This window comes from Acomys minous (genome assembly GCF_964271855.1).
Source record: "Acomys minous genome assembly, chromosome: 20".
NCBI classification, from domain to species: Eukaryota; Metazoa; Chordata; class Mammalia; order Rodentia; family Muridae; genus Acomys; species Acomys minous.
In genome coordinates this window covers 5,647,548-5,670,546 of record NC_140502.1, presented here as the reverse complement: position 1 = coordinate 5,670,546, position 22,999 = coordinate 5,647,548, and the positions used below count along the sequence as shown (strand labels likewise).

At 51.6% G+C, this 22,999-nt stretch overlaps 1 protein-coding gene and 1 long non-coding RNA gene across 2 annotated transcripts in view; both read right to left on the bottom strand.

Moving 5' to 3' along the window:
* Positions 1-20,809, bottom strand: part of GPI (glucose-6-phosphate isomerase) — a 28,907-nt gene extending 8,098 nt beyond the window's left edge. Inside the window, exons 1-9 of the mRNA XM_084770825.1 lie at positions 20,585-20,809; positions 19,623-19,713; positions 19,290-19,358; positions 16,870-16,989; positions 9,895-9,978; positions 9,666-9,812; positions 8,147-8,218; positions 7,383-7,427; positions 5,878-5,931 (exon numbers count right to left, since the gene is read on the bottom strand). Coding sequence (XP_084626951.1) covers positions 5,878-5,931; positions 7,383-7,427; positions 8,147-8,218; positions 9,666-9,812; positions 9,895-9,978; positions 16,870-16,989; positions 19,290-19,358; positions 19,623-19,713; positions 20,585-20,706 — 804 coding nt within the window. The 5' untranslated portion in view covers positions 20,707-20,809. The remainder of the gene's footprint in view (positions 1-5,877; positions 5,932-7,382; positions 7,428-8,146; positions 8,219-9,665; positions 9,813-9,894; positions 9,979-16,869; positions 16,990-19,289; positions 19,359-19,622; positions 19,714-20,584) is intronic.
* On the bottom strand, positions 2,960-3,930 carry LOC311591337. Its single transcript, XR_014777065.1, has 2 exons — positions 3,054-3,930; positions 2,960-3,006 (listed from the first exon to the last, which is right to left on the bottom strand). It is a non-coding gene; the product is annotated as an uncharacterized lncRNA (long non-coding RNA).
* Positions 20,810-22,999: the final 2,190 nt, after the last annotated feature.

Genomic DNA, 22,999 nt, shown 5'->3' with positions numbered 1-22,999 from the left:
CCTTCAGTATTTTGTGTCAAAGTCTCAAACATTTGATCTTCTGGTCTCAGCCTCCCAAGTACTAGGATCTAAAGTAGGTGCCTTAGCTGGGTGTAGTGGTGCGCGCCGTTAATCCCAGCAACTCAGGGAGGCAGAAACAGGCGGATCAGTATGAGGCCAGCCTGGTCTATAAAGTGAGTCCAGGACAGCCAAGGCTACACAGAGAAACCCTGTCTCAAAAAAAACAGAACAAAAAACAAAAACAAAACAAAACAACAACAACAACAAAAACCAAACAAACAAAAAAAGAAGTATGTGCCTTGATGCTCGGCTCTATGATGTTTCTCCTAAATTGGTATATTTCATTGTGACTGATGGATTGTGCGCATATCTGCACGTGTGCGTGAAGGTCCGTCGTTCTTTCCCCACAATGTGGGTCTTGGGGATACAGTTTAGATCACCGAGCCGTCAGGTGTGTTAACCCGCTGAGCCATCCTACCAGCCCCACTGTGGCTCTCTTACACAACCACGTCTTACCAAACCCCTCAGGTCTGGCCAGCCAGAAATTTATGTATTCCTGGGTTAGAGTCTTTCCCACACATTTCACCTCACAAGCCTAGGGTACTTCGGTGTCTGAACCCAAGTGGCAAGGTCGCCTCTTCCTGGATCCACGGACTGATTTGGCAAAGCTGGGTAAACCCGGTGTGGACCAATTACACCGTCACCTGGGAGACCTGGCTCTGTACCTGTATCCAGAGCCAGTGGACACAGCCTGCGCACTGCCCGATCTTGGCTCCTTAACCTTTGTGGGGACCCAGCTCTATACACTTTCCTCTGGCCCCAGCCGTCTCCAACAAGCTTGCACAACTTGTCACACCTGACATACAGATCCAGCACCACCAAGTTGGCCTAACCACAGCACCAGCAACGCACTGAGCCTGCATCTCATTAGTTAAGACCGTCTCCCACCATCTGGGCTCCACAGACCCACCTGAGATGCCCTGAGATGCTCTTGTTTCCTCAGCCACACCTGGTCCTTACCTCCAAGACACAGACTGACAACACCCCAGCCAGAAGCAAGCTCCAAGGACGTCCCTGAATGGCCACAGATGCACCTACCTCTAGCTCCTTGTTAGAAAACCATACCTATATACACTTAAATTAGGGTTTGCAGCAGCCGGGCGTGGTGGCGCACGCCTTTAATCCCAGCACTCGGGAGGCAGAGGCAGGCGGATCGCTGTGAGTTCGAGGCCAGCCTGGTCTACAAAGTGAGCTAGGACAGCCAAGGCTACACAGAGAAACCCTGTCTCGAAAAACCAAAAAAAAAAAAGGGTTTGCAGACAGCCTATAAGACCTACAGTACTACAAAGCAAGTCTAGGACAGCCAAGGCTACACAGAGAAACCTTGTCTCAAAAAACCAAAACAACAACAAAAACAACAAAAGACCTATAGTACTTGTCGATTTTACGGGCCACTGCTATGTGGCTATGTGTCTGATTTTTTTTTTAAAGCAATTTATTTTTATTTTTTGTACATTGGTGTTTTGACTGCACGTGTGTGTGTGTGTGTGTGTGTGTGTGTGTGTGTGTGTGTGTGTGTGTATGAGGATGTCAGATCCCATGGAACAGGAATTACAGACAGTTGTTAGCTGCCATGTGGGTGCTGGGAATTGAACCCAGGGCCTCTGGAAGAACAGCCAGTTAACTGCTCTTCACCTCTGAGCCACCTCTCCAGCCCCACTATGTGGCTGCTTTAAGAAAGGTCACTCTTAACCATAGCTCCTTGGGCTTCTCCACACCCAGGTGTACCCTACCTTTGCCCGAATCTTCTATGAACAAGTCAGCCCTAACTACCCACGCTCAACCTGAACTCCTCAAGCCTACCTCTGGCAGGCCAGCTGTGACTGCTGGCTGACACAGGCGACGCTGGGCCAATCTGCTCCATTATGGCTCCTTCTGTTGCTGCACTGGGTGGGACAAGTCTCCTTCCTCTTAGTGTGACCTTGACTCTCCTCATGTCACCTCCCAGGCCGGTTCTGTCTGCCCAACGTTCGACTTAGCTCCTCAATCCACATCTAGAAGGCCAGGTCTACTCACCCTTGGGTCCTCGGGCCACACCTGGCCAGCTCCACCTACTAGTATGTCTCTCCAGGGCATGTCTGACGGGTCACCTCTACCCAAGTGTGGCCCCGGCTTCTCAAACCACCTGGGTGGCCTCTACTCTTTGAGCCTGGACCACGCTTATTCAGGCTTCACCGCCACCACTTTTGACTGAATCCAACGTCTACCTGTATTCAACTCCTCAGCCCTCAGCGGTCTCCACCTGGCCTCGACCCTTCCAGAACACAACTGATGAGCCACTGCCACCTGCCAGGGTTCACCTCTAATTCTCAACAGTTCAAACCTGTATCTTGCCGGGTGCGGTGGCGCACGCCTTTAATCCCAGCCCTTGCTTGGGAGGCAGCAGAGGCAGGCAGATCGCTGAGTTCAAGGCCAGCCTGGTCTACAAAGTGAGTCCAGGACAGCCAAGGTTACACAGAGAAACCCCCCCCCCAAAAAAAAACAAAACAAAAAAAACAAACCTGTATCTTACAAGGCAGGCGGTGGTGGCGCACGCCTTTAATCACAGCACTCGGGAGGCAGAGGCAGGCGGATCCCTGAGTTCGAGGCCAGCCTGGGTCTACATAGTGAGTTCTGCCTACTGGCACACTATGCACCCTGGCTCCTCTGAATGTGCTTGCTGAGCCACAGCTATATATCAGGATGTTGACTACGGCTCTACACACTATACCTGGAAGGCCAGAAAAACACATCTCAGCTCCATGAACCACATACCAGATGGGCTAGCTCTACTAACCTGTATATGGCTCTGGATTTTCAGACCATGCCTGACGGGCCAGTCCTACCTACCTGATCCTGAGCCCTCACACTCCATCCGCATGTGACTGGCCAGCGACATGACCTAATACCCTTCTCCAGGTTTGACTATGACTTCTGATGTCTCACTTATGTCTCCTTAGTTCTCCACTCAGCCGTGCGCTCCATCCACCTTGTCTTGCTCCGTTTCCTCAGACAGCATCTTAAAGATGTAATTCTTTGGCTCTGAGACCTCACCTGACAGTTGGCTCTGCCTGCTTTGCTCGGCCCAGACTGACCTGAGAAATGATTTGCTAACTGTGGTGTGCCGGTTCCGCAGACTAAGTTACCCAACAAAGTCCTACCGTGTGTGGCCAAGTCTGCCAGACTTGGGATTCGAGCCTGTTTCTGACCTCAGCAGCCTCTTCCATCCCTTACCTGGGAGACCAGGGAGTACAAATCCGTCTCTTAGCAACCTCCTCTGCCAGCCTTGCGGCACACTCCTGCATGGATGCTGCTCTCCATCCCTTGCCGCCCGCCAGGTCTGCAGGCTTGTTCTAAGGGACTCCAGACTGCCTGCCTGAACCCAGGGCCTGGACCCCCATCTCCCACCCCTGCACCCTTAGCCTGCAATGTGTACAGCAGACAGTTCTACCTGTATGTGCCTCGCCTGGCTCCTCTGGTTCCAGTGGGAAACCCAGTCACACGCTTCTCTCTGATTCCGGCCCCTGACGCGTTTAGCCATGACACCACAACTAAGCAGCGGCTGCCACACACCCGAAGACATGCTACCTGCCAATCTCACAGTCTCCTGCTGCCGGAGTTTGCCTCAGGACTGAGCTGTCGTATTCTGAAGACTGCGCTCTCCCAAGTCTCTCCAACTGCACCCTAACCCCCACCTGTACCTGTCTTTACTCCTTTCCAGATCTCTGATTCTAGCTCCTGAGACGTCCGCCATGACACGCCATGACAAGACACACCTGACAGACTTCATCCTACATACCTGAGGACAGGTAAACCAATTTAGTTCTCCGATGCTGGTCTCGAGCTGGGCCCTCACCAGCATGCCTCTGCTGGGTCCAGATGCCCGGCACAGCAGGCTGAGTCTCACCACTCACACATACCTGTACTGGCCCAACTTGAGGACGGGCCTTGCAGGTCGTGCTGCGCTCCTCTGCCTGGTGTCGCTTTCCCTCACCTGAGAGACTCACTCCAGAGTCTTCACACACCCCGGCTCCTGGGCTCCACAGACACCGTCACCTCCACTCAGCATTATCCACTCACATCTTTTCTCATGCTGTTGTGGTACGACGTATGTGTGGCCTGACCCACGAGGTCTCAGCTGCCACCACGCCAGCCCTGGGCTCCTGCTCCCTGCACTTAAACGTCACTCTTTGACCTTGCCTGCAAGACTCTAATTTCTCCATCACATTCCATTGACTTTCTGTCCGCTGGGCAGTTACAATGAACGTCCCGCTCTGTTGGGCTCTATGGCTGGGTAGCAAGGGTAACCCACTCCTCCCCTACCACCATTTTGTTTATGTGCCAACGCCTGGGGAGGAAGGGAAAGGTCCTTCTTCCTCTATCAGGCAGGCAACACGTGTTAGAAGATGCTGCACTGGGGGCTGGAGAGATGGCTCAGAGGTTAAGAGCACTGGCTGCTCTTCCAGAGGTCCTGAGTTCAATTCCCAGCAACTACACAGTGGCTCATAACCATCTATAATGTGACTAGTGCCCTCTTCTGGTGGGCAGGTGTACATGCAGGCAGAGCACGATATACATATTAAAAAAAAAAAAAGATGCAGCTTCCCAACAGGGGTTCCTCATCTGGCACAGGATCTATGCCAAAAACGGTAAATGATGGGCCATCTAGAAAGGAGTTAACTCAGATACAGTGGATGGCTCTGGGAAGTGGAGTGTCACTCTCCTACAGATTGAAAGAAAAAAGCTTTCTGCTAAGTATGATGTTGCATGCCTGTAATCTAAAACACTTGGGAGGCCAAGGCAAAGAGGATCGCAAGTTCGAGGCTAGCCTGAGCTACACCGTGAGCTGCAAGTTAGCCTGGGCTACATAGAGAGCCTGTCTCAAAAACCCTTTAAAAGGGGATGGGGGTGTGATGTCCCACGCCTTTAAACCCAGCACTTGGGAGGCAGAGCCAGGCGGATATCTGTGAGTTCAAGGCCAGCCTGGTCTACAAAGGGAGTCTAGGATGGCCAAGGCTACACAAAGAAACCCTGTCTCAAAAAAAAAAAGGGGGGGAGCACATGGGGGGCAGCTCAGCGGTAGGATGCTTGCATAGTGTGGGCAGGTCTTAGGCACCGAAACAAGCTATTATTTAGCTTTCAAAGCAAGGTTACCACTGGCCAATGATGCCAACAAGAAAAGAGGCTCCAGGCTAACAGGTAGTGGGAAAAAGCCCCCAAGGGTGACACCTTCTACCCAGGATGCACCTCTACCCAGTCACAGCCCCTACACCCAGGCAGCAGCCCTGCACACTAAGCCTTTACATCCCTCCCTCACACCACTGCTGTGCTCAGCACAGCTGTAAGGCCGGTTCCAAGTCAAGCCTGCTTCCAGGATGACCTGCATGCAAGGCCTACCCTGGCCTGGCGTGCCTCCTTCCTGCCCCTTTCCAGCTGCTCCCGAAGTCCCCTGTGGGTGTCTTCCCAGCCTACCAGGTCCAGGACGCACCTTACCCTGCCCTTTGACCTTTACAGACTGTGGCTACAGCCTGGAAGAAAGGTCATGCCTGAGAATAACTCACCCCAGCTCATCGAGAGGGCAGGGGTGGCTCTGGTTACCTCACAGTGGGTGCTGCTGGAAGGCACCCAGGGGAGTATCACTTCTCCACGTAAACCGGGCACTCTCCCCACAGACCGAGCCTCCCTGACGGCCTCTCTGCCTTGCCCAAAGTGAGACAGACATGCAGCAAGCGCTCAACCAGTGCTGACCTGACCTCACAGGCCCCTCCTGTCGGCTCAACGGCCGTGCCTCGGCAAAGGACACACCAAGCACACAGCACACGGGGTGCCTGTACTTACATCCCAGAACTCGAACATGTTTTGAGGGTCAATTCCAAACTCTTTCACTTTGGTCTGGAAAATACAAAGGGGGGGGAGGGGGGGAGGGGATATCTGTTAGAGACAAGGATAGGAGTTGCAAGGGGCGAGGCACGGTGCCAGACAAAGCTCCAGGAACCCCTGCCTTCCTTCCAACCCTAGCGGGGCAGGCTTCTGAGGTGAGGGTGACACCCACGACTGCTCACTCCGAACTGGACAGCAAGCCAGCTCAACTCCCATAATACACCAGGGGCCCTGCACCCACACAGCCTCCTCTTGGTGTGTAAGAACCAGCCCCCAACACCTGGAATTCAAACCCAGAGGCCATGCCCCAGGCCAGGCAACAAAGCCTGGAGCACTCCCCAGCCTTGCTCCTTTGAAGATGACCCTAAGCAAACAGACCAGCCTTGTTCTCTGGTGTCTAAGGCCCTCAGGCAGGTGACTCCAGACTGCCCATACCTATTCTCAGCCCATACCCACCTATGTCCACTGATGGCAGAAAAGGTGCTGGTTAGTGGCCTTGAGACATCTGGCTGCCCCCCCCCCCAACCTCTTGGCAGCTTTGGGGGTTAAAGTGGGAAGGAGGGCCTAGGTGTGGTTTGTGGCTCCCAGCTCTGCCACTGGCTTGCACAGCACCACCACACAGTGGTGTTGGAGTTCACAAGGGCTGTGCTTCCTAGAGGAAGCCTCGCACTGACCTGCTGAGCCATGCTGGGCGTTCCCCTCACCTCAGATAGAAGGATCTGGGCTCTAACCCCATCAGCGTCACCTCACACAATCCTTTGCGTGGAACAAGAGGCCACACCTGGGGGGTACTAGGGACACGACGCAGTAGCCAAGAGCACACACCGCTCTTGCGCTAGACCTGAGTTTGGCTCCCAGCACAGACACCGGGCAGCTCATAGCCAGCTGTAACTCCAGTCCTGGCGGGGGATCCAAAGTCCTCTTCTGGACTCTGAAGGCATCCGTACTCACGCATGCACATAATCCCCCCCCACACACACACACAATTAAAAATAAATCATTTAAAAAAAAAAAGCACTCAGGAGGCAGAGGCAGATGGATCTCTGTGAGCTTAAGGTCAGCCTGGTCTCCAGAGCGAGTCCCAGGACAGCCAAGGCTACACAGAGAAACCATCTCGAAACAAAACAAAAGGCACATTCGTTTACCAGGCTTTAGGGAAGACCAAACAAGATCTCTCCTGTCCGTCCTATGGGGAGACATGTGGCAGGGTGCTGGATGCAGGAGACTGGCCTGGGAGATGGGTGGGGACATCACCATCCCACTGATTACATGTCCTCCCGCAGACTGTAGGGAAGGCCAGCTGGCTTCAGTGAGCCAGCTACTCCAGCAGCCGAGAGGTTCCCACCCTCCCACCTCACCCCCTTGAATCAGGGGGCTGAGCTTGGTGGATGCTGAGAGGCCGGTGTTTTCTCATGACCTGGGCTTCCCCATGGGGGCATGCAGGACGCCACACTGGCACTTACCGTGTTGGTAGACAGGGCGACAAAGTGCTTTGCAACTGCAGATGGCTATAAGAGACAGAAGCAGATCAGACCAAAGGCCACTGCCCCCCCCCTTCAAGCCACCCAAGGGTGGGGAGGCCCCATTCCTGGAAAAAACAGATTCTACACAGATTCTCTCTCTTTGGCCTTGAGGCTATCTGAGGAGCCCACAAATGGTCAAGGTCAAGATGGGCAGGAAGATGGTGGCACGTGACTAATCCTAAAGCTCAGGAGACTGAAATAGGAGGTCACAAACCAAAAAAAAGCAACAACAAAAAAAATGTTGTATAAGGGCCACAGGCCAGGCTGCCCATGCCCCCTGAAAGGCCCCCCGTGGCCAAGGAGTAAAATGCCACCCCAGTGTAAATTGGGTGTGGTTCCCAGGAGCACAGCCCAGCAGGGACATAAAGGCTCCTCAGTCACAACATGGACACTATTAAAAATGAATGAAAGAAAGAAACGGTTCTTAGCCAGTTACAGCAGGTTCTGCTTATGCCTGAGGCCAAAAAAGCCACAGTTACAAACAAAGAAAAGGAGCCAGAAGGGCCTCCACCTGCTAGTACCTTTAGCAGAAAGGGCTACTGAGCAGGACGGGGGGGGGGGGGGGGGGGCGGGGCAGGAGGGAAGGCTGGAAGGCAGAAGGACTATGAGACATGCACTGCATCCCCCACCAGACTCACCCCTGAGAGAACTCAGAACACACCAAGGAGACACACACTCAGACACAGACACAGACACAGACTCACGTCCTTGGCCGCCGTGAGGAACCACTCCTTTGCTGTCTCTGCATTGGTGATGGTCTCCTGGGTGGTGAAGGTCTGCAACAGAGTGTGTGGTAGGCAGTCAGCCCAGGTCAGGGTGGCCAGCAGAGGGCCACCGGGGTGACCGGCGAGCACGTCAGGTACGTTTACCACAGGCATCCACAAACATGCATGTCATAAGCAGTGCGCGCAGCAGCCGCATAGAATTCTAGCAGTTTACATCCAGGGGTGTAAGGCGCTACCCCCCTCAAACGCCGAGCCAGAGGCCATGGCACTCATGTGGTAGAGGTGAAAAGACAACTTTTGCGGAATAATTCTCTTCTAGCATTTGGGAGCCAGGATCGAATTCAGGTCATCAGGCTTGGTGGCAAGCCCCTTTACCTACTGAGCCATGCAACCAACCCTCACATGGGCTTTTTATTACTTTGTGTATATTAGGGTACATGAGGCATAAGTGATAATAAATAAACCCTTACATTATTAGGCCAGGGCTCTAAAATCAGAAAGAAAGGCACAACATGCCAGGTGTGGGGGTACACACCTGCATTCCCAGGGCTCAAAAAAAAAAAAAAAAGGCTGCGAGGCAACTACACTCAGCTATAATACTCAAAACCCTGAGAAGGAGGGTGGGAAGGAAACTGGGGAGGGAAAGAGAATAGATGGATCTCTTAAGAAATATCTCCGCCAGACGGTGGTGGCGCACGCCTTTAATCCCAGCACTCGGGAGGCAGAGGCCGGTGGATCACTGTGAGTTCGAGGCCAGCCTGGTCTACAAAGTGAGTCTAGAATAGTCAAGGCTACACAGAGAAACCTTGTCTCGTTAAAAGAAAGAAAGAAACAAAGAAAGAAACAAAGAAACAAAGAAACAAAGAAAGATCTCCTAGCACTTAGGAGGCAGAGGCAGGCGGATCTCTAAGTTTGAGGCCAGCCTGGTGTACAGAGGGAGTTCCAGGGCTACACAGAGAAACCCTGTTACAACAGTAGGAAGAGGAGGAGGAGGAAAAGGAGGAAGAGACAGCAGCAGAGACACGTTAGTGACAAGGACCTGTCTGTAATCTACTTGAGTACTTGAGCCAGGGGGACCAAAAGTTCCAGGTGTACCTGGACTGCAGTGTGAATTCAAGGCTTAGCTGAGCGGCTGAGAGAGGGGCCTGTGTCAAGGTAAAGGGCTGGGGACGTAGCTCAGTGGTAGTGTGCTTGCCCAGCATGTGTGAGACCCTGATGTCATACAGAGCATGGTAATGCACATACAGCGAGACAGACAGAAGACAGAGACAGGGAGGGGCCAAGATCACATAAGTAAGTGGCTATGGCCAGCCCATGACAAGGGTACAAATTAAACAGATGTAGGCTTCCATTAAGGGAAATCTCATTTGTTGTCAGACATGGGAATCATCCGAGGGCGGCAGCGGTATTAAACCACAAAGCACCGTTTGCTAAGAATCCATCCTGAGACTCCATCGCCCAGGGCAACGTACCCGGCCTCCCCACCCCAAGTCCATACCTTGGAAGCGATTATAAACAGGGAAGACTCGGGGGTCAGGTTGGCCAGTGTCTTGGCAATGTGGGTGCCATCAATGTTCGAGACAAACCAGACACGGGGACCTCCTGAGGAGTACGGCTTGAGAGCCTCCGTCACCATGAGGGGTCCCTGCAGGAAGAGTGGGCCAGGTTCTAGGAAGTGACCGTCCCCACCCTCCACCCCATCCCCAGGTGAACTGGGCGCTCCTCACCAGGTCAGAGCCCCCGATGCCGATGTTGATGACGTCCGTGATGGATTTGCCAGTGTACCCCTTCCACTCGCCACTCCGGACCCGCTGGCAGAGAAACAGATGTGGTCAGCCCAAAGGCACAGCTCAAAAATGTCATTTAGGTGGGTGACAACTACTAGGCTCTCTCAGGAGTCTCTGGAGGTCACAATCCTGTGACGCACATTGTCCAGGTACACTGTTCCACGCTGTTGACTCTGGGAGCAAACAAGGCTTTCTTGTCCCAGACTACTGAATGTTTATTTCTTTTCTTTTCTTTTCTTAATTCCCAAGACAGGGTTGTTCTTTGTAGCCCTGGCTGTCCTGGACTCGCTCTGTAGTCCAGGCTGACCTCGAACTCATAGAGATCCGCCTGCCTCTGCCTCACAAGTGCTGGGATCAAAGGCGTGCGCCACCACGCTCAGCTCTGAATGTTTATCTCAAGTGACCTCCAAAACTCCCTGTTAGGCTGGCTTCCTAATTCTGTGACAGAAAGATCACTTGATTATCTCATAGCATAGAAATGCCTGTAAAGAAAAAAAAAAAAGAAGGGGCTGGAGAGATGGCTCGGCGGCTAAGAGCACTGACTGCTCTTCCAGAGGTCCTGAGTTCAATTCCCAGCACCCACATGGTGACTCCTAACCATCTATAATAAGATCTGGTGTCCTCTTCTGGTGTGCAGGCATAACACTGTATGTATAATAAATAAATAAATAAATAAATAAATAAATAAATAAATAAATCTTTTTTTTTTTAAAAAAGGGGGGGCGCTGGAGAGATGCCTCAGAGGTTAAGAGTACTGACTGCTCTTTCAGAGGTCCTGAGTTTAATTCCCAGCAACCACATGGTGGCTCACAACCATCTATAATGTGATCTAATGCCCTCTTCTGGTGTGCAGGTGTACATGCGAACGAAGCATTCATATACATAAAATAAAATATTTAAAAAAAAAATTGCCTGCACAGGGTTGGAAAGATGGCTCAGTGGTTAAGGGCACAGGCTGTTCTTCCAGAGGACTGTGGCTCAGTTTCCGGCACCACACAGCAGCTCACAACACCTTTAACTCTGGTTCCCAGAGATCTGATGACCTCTTCTGACCTCCACAGGGAACAGGTATGAACGTGGTGTGCATAACACACACACACACACACACACACACACACACACACACACACACACACAGAGTAAAAGACAGAAAGCGGAGACATTCTGACGTCATCCAGCAACTCTAGCACACTGCTTCTGCAGGGCTTCCCCTAGCATTTCGCTGGATGCCGTTAAGCACCTGCTTTGATGATGTTACTTTTGCTCGTTCCACCAAATGGGCTACTCCAGTAGTCCCTCGGGAGGTTGTACCCACCCAATTTGATGATGTTCTATTATCTGCTGTTTTTTTTTTTTAAAGATTTATTTATTTATTATTATGTATACAGAATTCTGCCTGCATGTGCACCTGCAGGCCTAAGGAGGGCATCAGATCACATTATAGATGGTTATGAGGAGAAAAGAAAATAAGTCAGGAAAATATTGTTGGAAATTGTAAGGAAAAAAATTTTTGTAGGCCAGGCTTAGTCATGGTGCACACCTGTTAATCCCAGCACTCAGGAGGCAGAAGCAGGTGGTTCTCATGAGTTTTGAGGCCAGCCTGGGCTACAGAGTGAGTCCAGGACGGCCAAGGCTACACAGAGAGACCCTGTCTCGAAAAACCAAAAAAAAAAAACAAAAAAACTCTTTGTTGAGGCTAGAGAGCTGGCTCAGAGGTTGAGCTCTGGGGGCTCTTATGAAGGACCCAAGCTCAGTTCCCAGCACTCACACTGGTGGGTCACAGTGGCCACGACAGCTCCAGAGGAGGACGCCTTCCTCAGGACTCTGTGGCATTGGCACCTGTACTCACATGCGCATGCACGCACGCACGCGCGCGCACACACACACACACACACACACACACACACACACACACACACACATAATTAAAATAACTCTATTTTTGTTTTGGGTTTTTTTTTTTTTTGCTATGTAGCCCTGGCTATTCGGTACTCACTTTGCAGACCAGGCTGGCCTCAAACTCAGAGATCCGCCTGCTTCTGCCTCCCGAGTGCACGGATTACACTTTTAAAACCCCTGTTTCTAGGCGGTGCTCACCTTTACTCCTAGCATGCAGAGGCAGGCAGATCTCCACCAGCTGGACCCTACAATGTGTGTTGCAGGACAGCCAGGGCTATGTCAAGAAACTCTGTCTCAAAAATTAAAAAAAAATAAAAAAAACCAAAACCCTGTTGGGCTAGGGATGTGGTTCAGTTAATAGAGGGTTTGCCTAGCATGTACAAGGTCCTGGGTTCAATTCCTAGCACTGTATAAACTGGGCATGGTGGCTCACACCTCTAATTCCAGTATTCCAAAGGCAGGAGATCAGAGATTCAGTGTCATAGTACAGGCTATCTGCGACCCTGTCTACAAACAAGGATCCTTTAAGACTTCAGAGAGCAGGGGGCTGGAGAGATGGCTCAGTGGTTAAGAGCACTGCCTGCTCTTCCAGAGGTCCTGAGTTTAATTCCCAGCAACCACAACCATCTATAATGTGATCTGACGCCCTCTTCTGGCCTCCAGGGTTACAACCAGGCAGAGCAATGTACACGTAATAAATAAATAAATCTTTAAAAAAAAAAAAAGACTTCAGAGAGCAATAGGGCACACAAACATTCGGACAAACACAACGTTCCCATGTGGCATCTCAGTGGGCTCAGAAGCAAAGGATTTCACCTTGGCCCAGTGCCCTCGATCGGTGGCTAAGTGCCTGTCGCCTACCCTGACCTCCTGAACTGATTCCCACAAACTGTGCTCTGGCCTTCACATGCACTGCGGCACCTGCATGCCCATGTAAGAGTAACAGTTTCGTTTTGGGGGCTTTTTTTTGGGGGGGGAGAAAGATTTATTTATTATTATGTATACAGTGTTCTGCATGCATGTATAGCTACAGGCTCAGAAGAGGGTGGTTGTGAGCCACCATGTGGTTGCTGGGAATTGAACTCATGACCTTTGGAAGAGCGGTCAGTGCTCTTAACCTCTGAGCCATCTCTCCACGTGCAATCATCGTGAAGAAATCTGTACATATAACTAACAGACGGACGCCTCCACAATAAGCTTCTTATGGAGTCTCTCCAGACTCAGTAGGCTTTAGTAAGAACTTAAGTGTCTGAAAATGTATCTGCAGATACCTCAGGCACTTAAAGAGATCTTTTTAGACACTCCTATTTCCACAGAGAGGAGGGGGCTGAGAAAACCAGGCAGCTGTAAGCACAGGCTGGATTTCACCCAGAGAAAATGAGTGTCAAGACGCTAAGGCCTGCAGGGTGCGGTGGCGCACGCCTGTGATCCCAGCACTCGGGAGGCAGAGGCAAGCGGATCTCTGTGAGTTCGAGGCCAGCCTGGTCTACAAAACCAGTCTAGGGCAGCCAAGGCTAACACAGAGAAACCCTGTCTCAAAAAATAAAAAAAATAGAAATTAAAAATTAAAAAAAGAATAGTTTTGTGGGGTTTCTAGATTTATTTTATATGTATCTGTGTTTTGTCTCCATATATGTATAAGCGCCACATGCATGCCTGGTGTCCACAGAGGTCAGAAAAGGGCTGGAAGTCCAGTTATAGGCATTGTGATAGGTGCACAGACTAAGTTGCTGGAGTCTCCTGCAAGAGCAGCCAGTGTTCTTAACCACAGAGCCCTGGCTCCAGCCCCAGGAAAGCTCAGTTTCTCCCTATCACAATCAAGCATTTTACACACTTTTTTTGGGTTTGTTTTTGTTTTTCGAGACAGGGTTTCCCTGTGTAGCCCTGGCTGTCCTAGACTCACTTTGTAGACCAGGCTGGCATCAAACTCACAGCGATCCACCTGGCTCTGCCTCCCGAGTGCTGGGATTAAAGGTGTGTGCCACCACGGCCCGGCCTGCATTTTACACGCACGCATGCACGCACGCACGCACACATTATGAGAGAAACTCACTTTTTAATATAAGTTCATACATCCTTTCTTCATGTAGATAAAGCCTTAGGACAGACACGTGCCACTGCTGCTTTTGGAATTAAGTGTCACCATGGTGGCTTACCCCAGGCTGACCTCAGACCCACTGCCCTCCGGCTACAGCCTCCTGAGTGCTGGGGTGACAGAGTACGCAACCACACCTGACTAAGACAACCACTTCGTAACTTCCAAGTATACAAAAAAAATCAAGTGTAGCCGGACAAAACAGGCACAGTTACTGATAATCCTGAGGTACAAGCACAGTTTAGTTTCTCCTTCGGCTGTTGTTTCTTGTTTCTTGTAAATTTTTCAATCGATAGATCACACGTATTCCTGAGGTACAGTGTGATAGTTGATACAAGTATTTAAGTAACAGGTCAGAGTAATTGGTGTATCCATTGTTTCAAGACATTACCATGTCTCTTTACGCCAAACTTGCTGGCACTGATTTGAAGCTCTCGTGCCTCAGTTTCCCCACTCCGGGGACCATCAGCATGTATAACTGTGCCCGACTGTACTATTTACGTCTGAAAGGAACCAGCTACAGACGTCCTCACCAGAATTGCCACAGGTTAGCAGTGTTTGTTTGTTTGTTCATTGGGCTTTTCTATTTGAGGCAGGGTCTCCTCATGTAGCCCAGGCTGGCCCAGGACTGGCAATCCCCCTACCTCAGGCTCCTAAATGCTGGGATTATAGGCAATGCTCCACCACACCCACACCGCACATTTTGAACTAAAAATACCAGGCCAGTCTGAGTCAGCCAATCCAACAGCCAGCTTTAACAGAGTGTCATCCCGCAACAGCACTGGAGGTGACTAACAGCACACTGTCCAGCCGGCTGGCCGCGCGCGCACACGCACGCGCGCGCGCACACACACACACACACACACACACACACACACACAGCAGATGGAGGATGGCTAGGAATCCCTTATCCACACCACAAAACCTCGGGGACATCCTGAAATCCAGAGTGCCACCAGGGATTCCTGCCTTCCTGGTCCCAGGAAGCCTTGCATCTAGGTGCTGCCAGGCCTTTAAGATGAATACCACGGTTGCCGGGCATGGTGGCGCACGCCTTTAATCCCAGCACTGGGGAGGCAGAGGCAGGAGGATCGCTGTGAGTTCGAGGCCAGCCTGGTCTACAAAGCGAGTCCAGGACAGCCAAGGCTACACAGAGAAACCCTGTCTTGCAACCCCCCCCCCCAAAAAAAGAAGATGAATACCAGGGTCACTGCCAGGTCTGAAAATGGCTCTTGGCCCAGGCAAGCGGACTTTTGGACTGGCCACACATGGGAGCGGCTGCTTTCAGGCACAAGCCCAGAATAATCACAGCTGATCAGATGATCACTCTCTAAGCATGCCCAACCCATACAGACACACACCCACACAGCATACAGCACACACGCACACAGCACACACTCACACAGCACACACCCACACAGCACACACCCACACAGCATACAGCACACACCCACACAGCACACAGACACCCACACAGCACACACACCCACACAGCACACACGCACACAGAGCACACACAGCACACACGCACACAGCACACGCCCACACAGCACACGCCCACACAGCACACACGCACACAGCACACAGCACACGCCCACACAGCACACACCCACACAGTACACACCCACACACAGCACACAGACACACACCCACACAGCACACACCCACACATAGCACACACCCACAGCACACACAGCACACACCCACACAGCACACAGACACACACCCACACAGCACACACGCACACAGAGCACACACAGCACACACGCACACAGCACACACACGCACACAGCACACACCCACACAGCACACACACACATACCCAAACAGCACACACCCACACACCCAAACAGCACACATGCACACACCCACACACTCACACAGCACACACTCACACACCCACACACGCACACACCCGCAGGGCCCACGCATCCATTACCCCTGCCCTCCAAACCCATACCAGCTACCAACACTTGCAGGGTTCCCCTGGGGATACACACTAAGGCCACAGCGGTTCGTGTAGGTAAATCTAGCTGGGCTCTAAGACAACCCTTACAAGCCTCCTGCCCGACCCCCCACCCCTACCCCTACCCCCACCCCCACCCCCACCACCCCCTGTCCCATATACACAGAAGAGGTCGGATGGGCATGGTGTGGTCTATCTTTAATCACAGAACTAGGAAGAGAGAGGCAGGCAGATCTCTGTGTCTGACAGAGGCCAGTTCCAGGCCAGCCAAGGCTACACAGTTAGTTAGACCCTGCTTGGAAGGAAGGAAAGAAGGAAGGAAGGAAGGAAGGAGAGAAAACAAAGGGGTATGTGGTATACGGTGTGGTTCTAAGCACTAATTCTGACCCAGGAGCCTGTTTTACATTTTCATAGTGTAAATAAGCCACAGGGAGGGGAAGTGGGATGTCGCTCAGTTGGTATTGTGCTTTCTTTTTATTTTTTTAAAATTTTATTTTATTAATTTATTCTTATTACATCTCAATGGTTATCCCATCCCTTGTATCCTCCCATTCCTCCCTCCCTCCCATTTTCCCCTCACTCAGACTGTGACTGAGGGGGACTTCCTCCCCCTTTATATGCTCATAGGGTATCAAGTCTCTTCTTGGTGGTATTGTGCTTTCTTATCATATAAAGCCTCAACTTTGACAGCCCACTTCCATCCCCACCCCACCCCCACCCCCGAGTGGCCCCAGCACCATATAACAGGTCCTAGTGGCACACACCTGCATCCCAGACCTTGGAAGATGAAACGTGTGCTCGCTCTGAGGGAAATTCAGGTCTCAGCAGAGATGCCAGCCAGGGTTAGCGTGCGCGCTCTCTCTCTCTCCTCTCTCTCTTTCTCTCTCTCTCTCTCTCTCTCTCACACACACACACACACACACACACACACACACACACACAAGCATCCGCTTACCTGGCAGAAAGACTTCATCTTCTCCAGAACCCTGTTGACCTCCGGCATCACGTCTTTGCCATCCACCAAGATGGGCGTGTTGGACCGGTTCCGGAGGGCCACATGCAACACTGCCCGATCCTAGAGATAAAGGCCAGAGAGCGAGGAGCTACCATATGCCCTGGAGCTAGCTAGAGTGGTCCCAGCTGGGGAAACTACATAGCTCAGCCCCCTGCACCGGACAAGCAGGTCCAGGCATCCATTAACACCAACATCTTTGGGCTGGAGACATGGCTCCAAGGTTAAGAGCACTGGCTGCTCTTCCAGAGGTCCTGAGTTCAATTCCCAGCAACCACATGGTGGCTCACAACCATCTGTAATGTGATCTGATGCCCTCTTCCGGTGTACATAATAAATTTTTAAAAAATTGTTTTTAATTTTGGTTTTTCAAGATAGGGTTTCTCTGTGTAGCCTTGGCAGTCCTGGACTCGCTGTGTAGACCAGGCTAGCCTCGAACCCACAGCAATCCGCCTGCCTCTGCCTCCCAAGTGCTGGGATTAAAGGCATGCGCCACCACCACCTGGCTAATAAATAAATCTTAAAATAAAAAAAATTAAAAAAAGCCTGACTGAAGAGGAAGAGAGTGACCAAAGGCACACAGTGGTGACAACGCAGCTCAGAGAGGAACAATAAGACATAAGGACTTCTTGTTTGGGGCACCTCCCCCAAACAACATGTCCTGAGGCCTCAGGACATGAAGCAAGACTTGCAACAGAAGGCAGCGCTCACCAAACGGCGGCCTCACCAGCCCCAACCGCCATGAACCAAACCAGAAAACTGGGGCCTGCGACAGGTGCCGACAGCTCCCGACAGCTCGCTCACCCGGTCACGGGAGGAGGCAAAAGGGCCCCTGCAGCTAAAGAGAGCGACTGTGGGAGGAAGAAGGCAGAAAGGCCCCACCCAGATGGCCAGGAAAATGGCTGCAATCTAGGGAGATTGCGGTGAGTGGGAGGGCCGGAGGAAGCCCTCAGTGACTGTGGCCTTCCTCACACAAGCGCAGCAGTGCAGGAAGACCAGCTGCTCCCAACTGCACCTCTGACCTCCATGCCTCAGACACCTCGCACGTAAAAAGACTCAGGGCTGGAGAGAGATGGCTCAGCGGTTAAGAGCACATACTTGCCAGGAGATGGTGGCGCAGGCCTTTGATGCCACAGCGCTCAGGAGGCAGAGGCAGGAGGATTGTCTCTGAGTGCTGGGCCAGCCTGGTCTACAGAGTGAGTTCCAGGACAGCCAGAGGTACAGAGAAACCCTGTCCTCAAAATAAATAAATAAATAATAAAATAAATCAACAATAACAACAACAACAAAAAGATTTCAACTCCCAGTATACAACTACAGGGCAATCTGACACCTCTGTAGGCACCTGTACTTATGTGCACATACCCACACACTCATAATTAGAACTGAAATTCAAACAAAAAAGACACTGATTTTGTGTGTGTGTGTGTGTGTGTGTGTGGTTTTTCGAGACAGGGTCTCTCTGTGTATCCCTGGCTGTCCTGGACTCACTTTGTAGACCAAGCTGGCCTCGAACTCTCAGCGATCCGCCAGCCCCTGCCTCCCGAGTGCTGGGATTAAAGGCGTGCGCCACCTGATTTTTGCTTTGTTTTGTGGGGGAGGTTGCAAGTGCAGAGGGCAGATATGAAGGGATTTGGGCGATGTGTGGGATTGAACTACATGATGTAAATCAATAAAAAGTTTTTTTTAAAAACCTATAATGGAGTGGAAATCAGACCATTCAATAAAATATCGTTTTCTAGGAAAAAAAAAAGTAAGATAGGACATAACAATTGAGATATAATATGAATAAATTAACAATTGAGTTGTAATATGAATAAATTAATAAAGTATATTAATTTTTTACAAAAGTAAGATAGGGCAGTGTGGAGTGTTTACTGTGCCCGCAGGCTTCTTCCACCACCAAGCCAAGGACAAGATTTTCCAATGCTTGCCTTACCCCCCACCTCTTAGTGACTCCTAAGGCCAACGAAACTAAGGACTCTAGTGACACAATTCCTCTTGTCACTAGTACTACTTCCAGAGGGACCCACCAGCGTCTCAAAGTTGAAACTCTCCAAGTAAGTGTCCAAGCAAGCCTTAAGCAAACCTCTCCCTTCGGGCTTGAGCTGCGCCCCTCCCTGGACAAGACACCGGGAACGGTTCCAATTTGCTTGCCAAGTCCAGGCTGCCCGGTCTTGCAGACGTCACACCCCAAAGCTGGGCAGCCAAGCCCCAAAGAAAAGCCTTATAGCACCTTCATGAGGCAAAAAGCATTGCTTAAGAGGCATAGGGTGATTGCGCTACCAGTCCGATAAGCGGAACAGAAGGGAAGAGGCCTGGGGTGGGTATGCTGGACCCCGGTGCCCACGGGAACTGCTTACCTCCGTGTAATTGATCTTCGTACCGTTGAACATGTTGTCGCGTGCAGCCTCCACGCCTCTGGACTTAGCCTAGGAAGAGAAGACACTGAGGCCTAGTGGCCATCACAAGTTCAACCAGACACCCCACCCCCACCGACATCCCCCCAAGGCTGACAGATGGTCCTAGCCTGTTCTCCTTTCCTACTGCCTTTGAAGAATCTGCTCAAACAGCCCGCCCTAGAGATTCCTAGGACCCCACTCCAAACGTGTCGACCTGGAACCCAAAACAAGCCCCATCCCTCCCCCACCCCCATCCCCCCTCCCACAACCAAACCAGAGAGCACAGTTCCTTACCAGGTCCACCAGCATCTGCATCACTTCCTTGTTGACGAGGTTCTTGGAGTAATCCACCAGGATCTGCCCATGGTTGGTGTTGAGGTTCAAGCTGCAGGAAGAAGACAGAGAAGCCTGCAGGTCACCACTGCGCCTCGGCCCACCCTCTCGGTGCCACACCCCAGGGGCACCGCCTGCTGCCTGGCCACAAAGGCTGACCCGTAGCAGTATAGCGTTAGAAGGGCACGCCGCCACAGAGCCAAGATGAAGGCAGGTCCTGAGCCAGGAGCATGGTTTAGCTCGAGGCGGGAGAGGCTGCCCTACACAACCACAGAGCTTCCCCTCCATGCCGTCTCCAACTTACTTGGGAACACCCATTCGGAGCTATCAGGGACTTCCAGATAGGAACCACAGGTGGCCACTTCACGTCCCTCTCACTTCCCGGCATCAACGACAAGACACAGCAAAGGCATCACATGCAAGATTCCCTCCACCCTCCCCTTCTATTTCGCAGTCGCTCACAGGTCTCTCTGGCCTCTGCATCGTGCCTCCACGGCTCTATTTTTACATCGTGGCTCGCAGCAAATCTCTGCCTACCCACCCTGCCGGACCAAAGCCCACTAGGAGCAGGTGGGAGGGGACAGTTCTTTCCTGCCTGTCGCGCCAGTAAGGGCTCCTCCTCCTCCTCCTCCTCCTCCTCCTCCTCCTCCTCAGGGTGGTTAGAAATCCCTTCTCAAAGGGCTGGGACTGGGAGATGGGGGCGAAGGGACGGAGGGGGTGTCCGTGGAGGGGCCGCTCCTCCTCACGACTAAGCAGGCTCAGCCCTCCGGCGAGCACGCGGGTCCCAAGTACCCACTTCAAGGAGGCGTCAAGGACAAAGTGTGGTCCCGGCCTGGGCCCCGAGGGGCGGCTGCAGGGGGGCGGTGGAAGCGGGGGGGGGGGGGGATCCCGGGAGCCCCGCGACCCCGACCACGCGCGCGCACCTGAAGTGGTTGAAACGCTCTGGATCCGCTTCAAAAAGTCCGCGCAGATTGAGTTCGGCTTTGTGCGCGCGGTGCCACTCCTGCAGCTTCTGGAATTGCGGGTTCCGGGTGAGCGCGGCCATGGCGGGACCCAAGAGGTACACGGAGCTGGACGTGCGCAGAAGAAGAAGGAAGGAGGAGCGGCGGCAGCGCGCAGCAAGTCGCTAGCGGTGCGCGCAGCAGCGGCCTTTATGGCGCAGGCGTCCGGCCACGCCCTCCGGGCCACGCCCCCACCTCGGCCCCGCCCCGCCCCGCCTCTGTCCTCCGCGTCCGCTAGGCGACCTTGCCGGCGGCTGCAGATCTGGGGGACCTCTGCTGGCCTCTCTAACTCAAGTGTGGCTGGCCACTTGCGATGTCCCTTGGCTGGCTTCTGCCCGGAAGTGACATGAAGGGCAGAGGCGGAGTTCCCCCCCCCCCCGCCCCCCATTGCCCCGGTCGGTCCTCTCGCTACCATTCATTCGTTTATTCAATTCAGCAAAACTCTACGGGCAGCCTTCATGGTTAGAGGTAGTAATAAAATTATATGTGTGTACTTTAAAGGCATATTGGGAATAAGCACTGCAGTTTAGAGTAGACGCTTAAGAAAAAACTCACTCTTCATTATATTTTGAGTACAAGCATGGAGGGGAAGAAATGAGCCAATTGGCTACCTGCAAGGAAAGTGGTTCTGTCAAAGGCGTAAGCCTTTAATCCCAGCCCTTGGGAAGCAGAGGTAGGAGGATCGCTGTGAGTTCGAGGCCAGCCTGGTCTATAAAGAGAGTCCGGGACAGCCAAGGCTACATAGAGAGACCCTGTCTCAAAAAAAAAAAAAAAAAAATCTATATATATATTGCAAAATCTGAGACAAGCTTACCCACAGATGTTCCAGAAACAGAAGGCTCATGGAGCTGGAGTGGTTTAGAGAAGAGAAACCACTGAAGGCTCTAAACAGAGCAAGAACTTTGTCTAACACCTGGTATTAAAGCACCAGCGTGACACAGGGCGTCAGTGAAATGAAACAGGTCCGGAGGGAGGCAGCTTCAGTCAAGGCAGGAGGACTGACGGAGAAAGGTCAGGATAGCCAGTTTGGGATACAACTTCTGGGGGAGGGGGGAGGGGAGAGGGAGGGGAGGGGGGAGGGGAGGGGGGGCACGGATGGATTTCTCATTCACAATTCTGGAGAGGAGCAAGGAAGGCTTCTAATGTGGAAGCCCTTGAAAGGGGGACTCCTGTGTCATTCCTCAGACTTGGCTAAGTTTTCGAAACAGAGCCGGATGTCTAGCGCTGGGGTGGTAGCATAACCCCAGCGCGTGGGAAAGGAAAGCAGGAAGAGCAAGAATTCAAGGCCACTATCAGCAACACAACAGTCTGAAGCCATCATGTGTGAAAAACAAAAAAACAAACAAAACCCAAAACCAGGAGCTGAGTTTACTAGAGCAGTTGCCATAGAGGCATGAAGGCATGTGCACAGCTGCTCACGGCAGCCTCTTGCAATCACAGTGCCAGGGGAGACACAAACTGAAGGATCGTAGGGTTCGGTGGCCAGACTGGCCTCAATGGTGAGCCCCAGGTCTCACCAACAGACCCTGCATCAAAAAAAGAAGCTGAAAAAAATTAATAAAATATATTACTAAAAAGGAGGTCCCTAGCCTTTAAGCCTTTAATCCTAGCACTTGGGAGGCAGAGGCAGGTGGATTGCTGTGAGTCTGAGGCCAGCCTGGTCTACAAAGTGAGTCCAGGACAGCCAAGGCTACACAGAGAAACCCTGTCTTGAAAAACTTAAAAAATAAAATAAAATAAAAGGAGGAGAGTGGCTAAACCAGGTGGTGGTGGCAGTGGCATATGCCTTTAATCCCAGTACTCGGGAGGTGGAGGAAGGTGAATCTCTGAGTTCCAGGCCAGCCTGGTCTACACAGAGTGAGTTCCAGGACAGCCAAGACTACAAAAAGAAACCCTGTCTAGTTACAGAGAATTTTGGGTGACTGTTCAGGCAGCAAACAGTCTGTCATTTTTTCAATTTGGAGGCTGCTAACCTGCACTTCCTGGCTACTCAGGTAATTACTTTTACTCCTTCTCAAGTCTCTGATGGGGATGAAGACAAAATTGGTTCGTTTCACAATTAAGCTTAGTTGTTTAGGGGTTAAGATGTTTTTAGGTCTAGCTAGATGTTTTAAGTTGATAGAGATGAGATAGGATAGATACTGATTTATATCCAGAATTTTAGACTCACCAAGATTGGAAAATGTTTTCTTCAAGGTTGCCAAATACACATAGCCAAAACACTATGAATGTAACAATATAATTCCTGGTTGTTTTGTGGTTCTTACTGCTATAGTTTATTTTATATATGTATAATAATATAAATGTATAAGTAAAAAAAAATATTAACAAATAAAA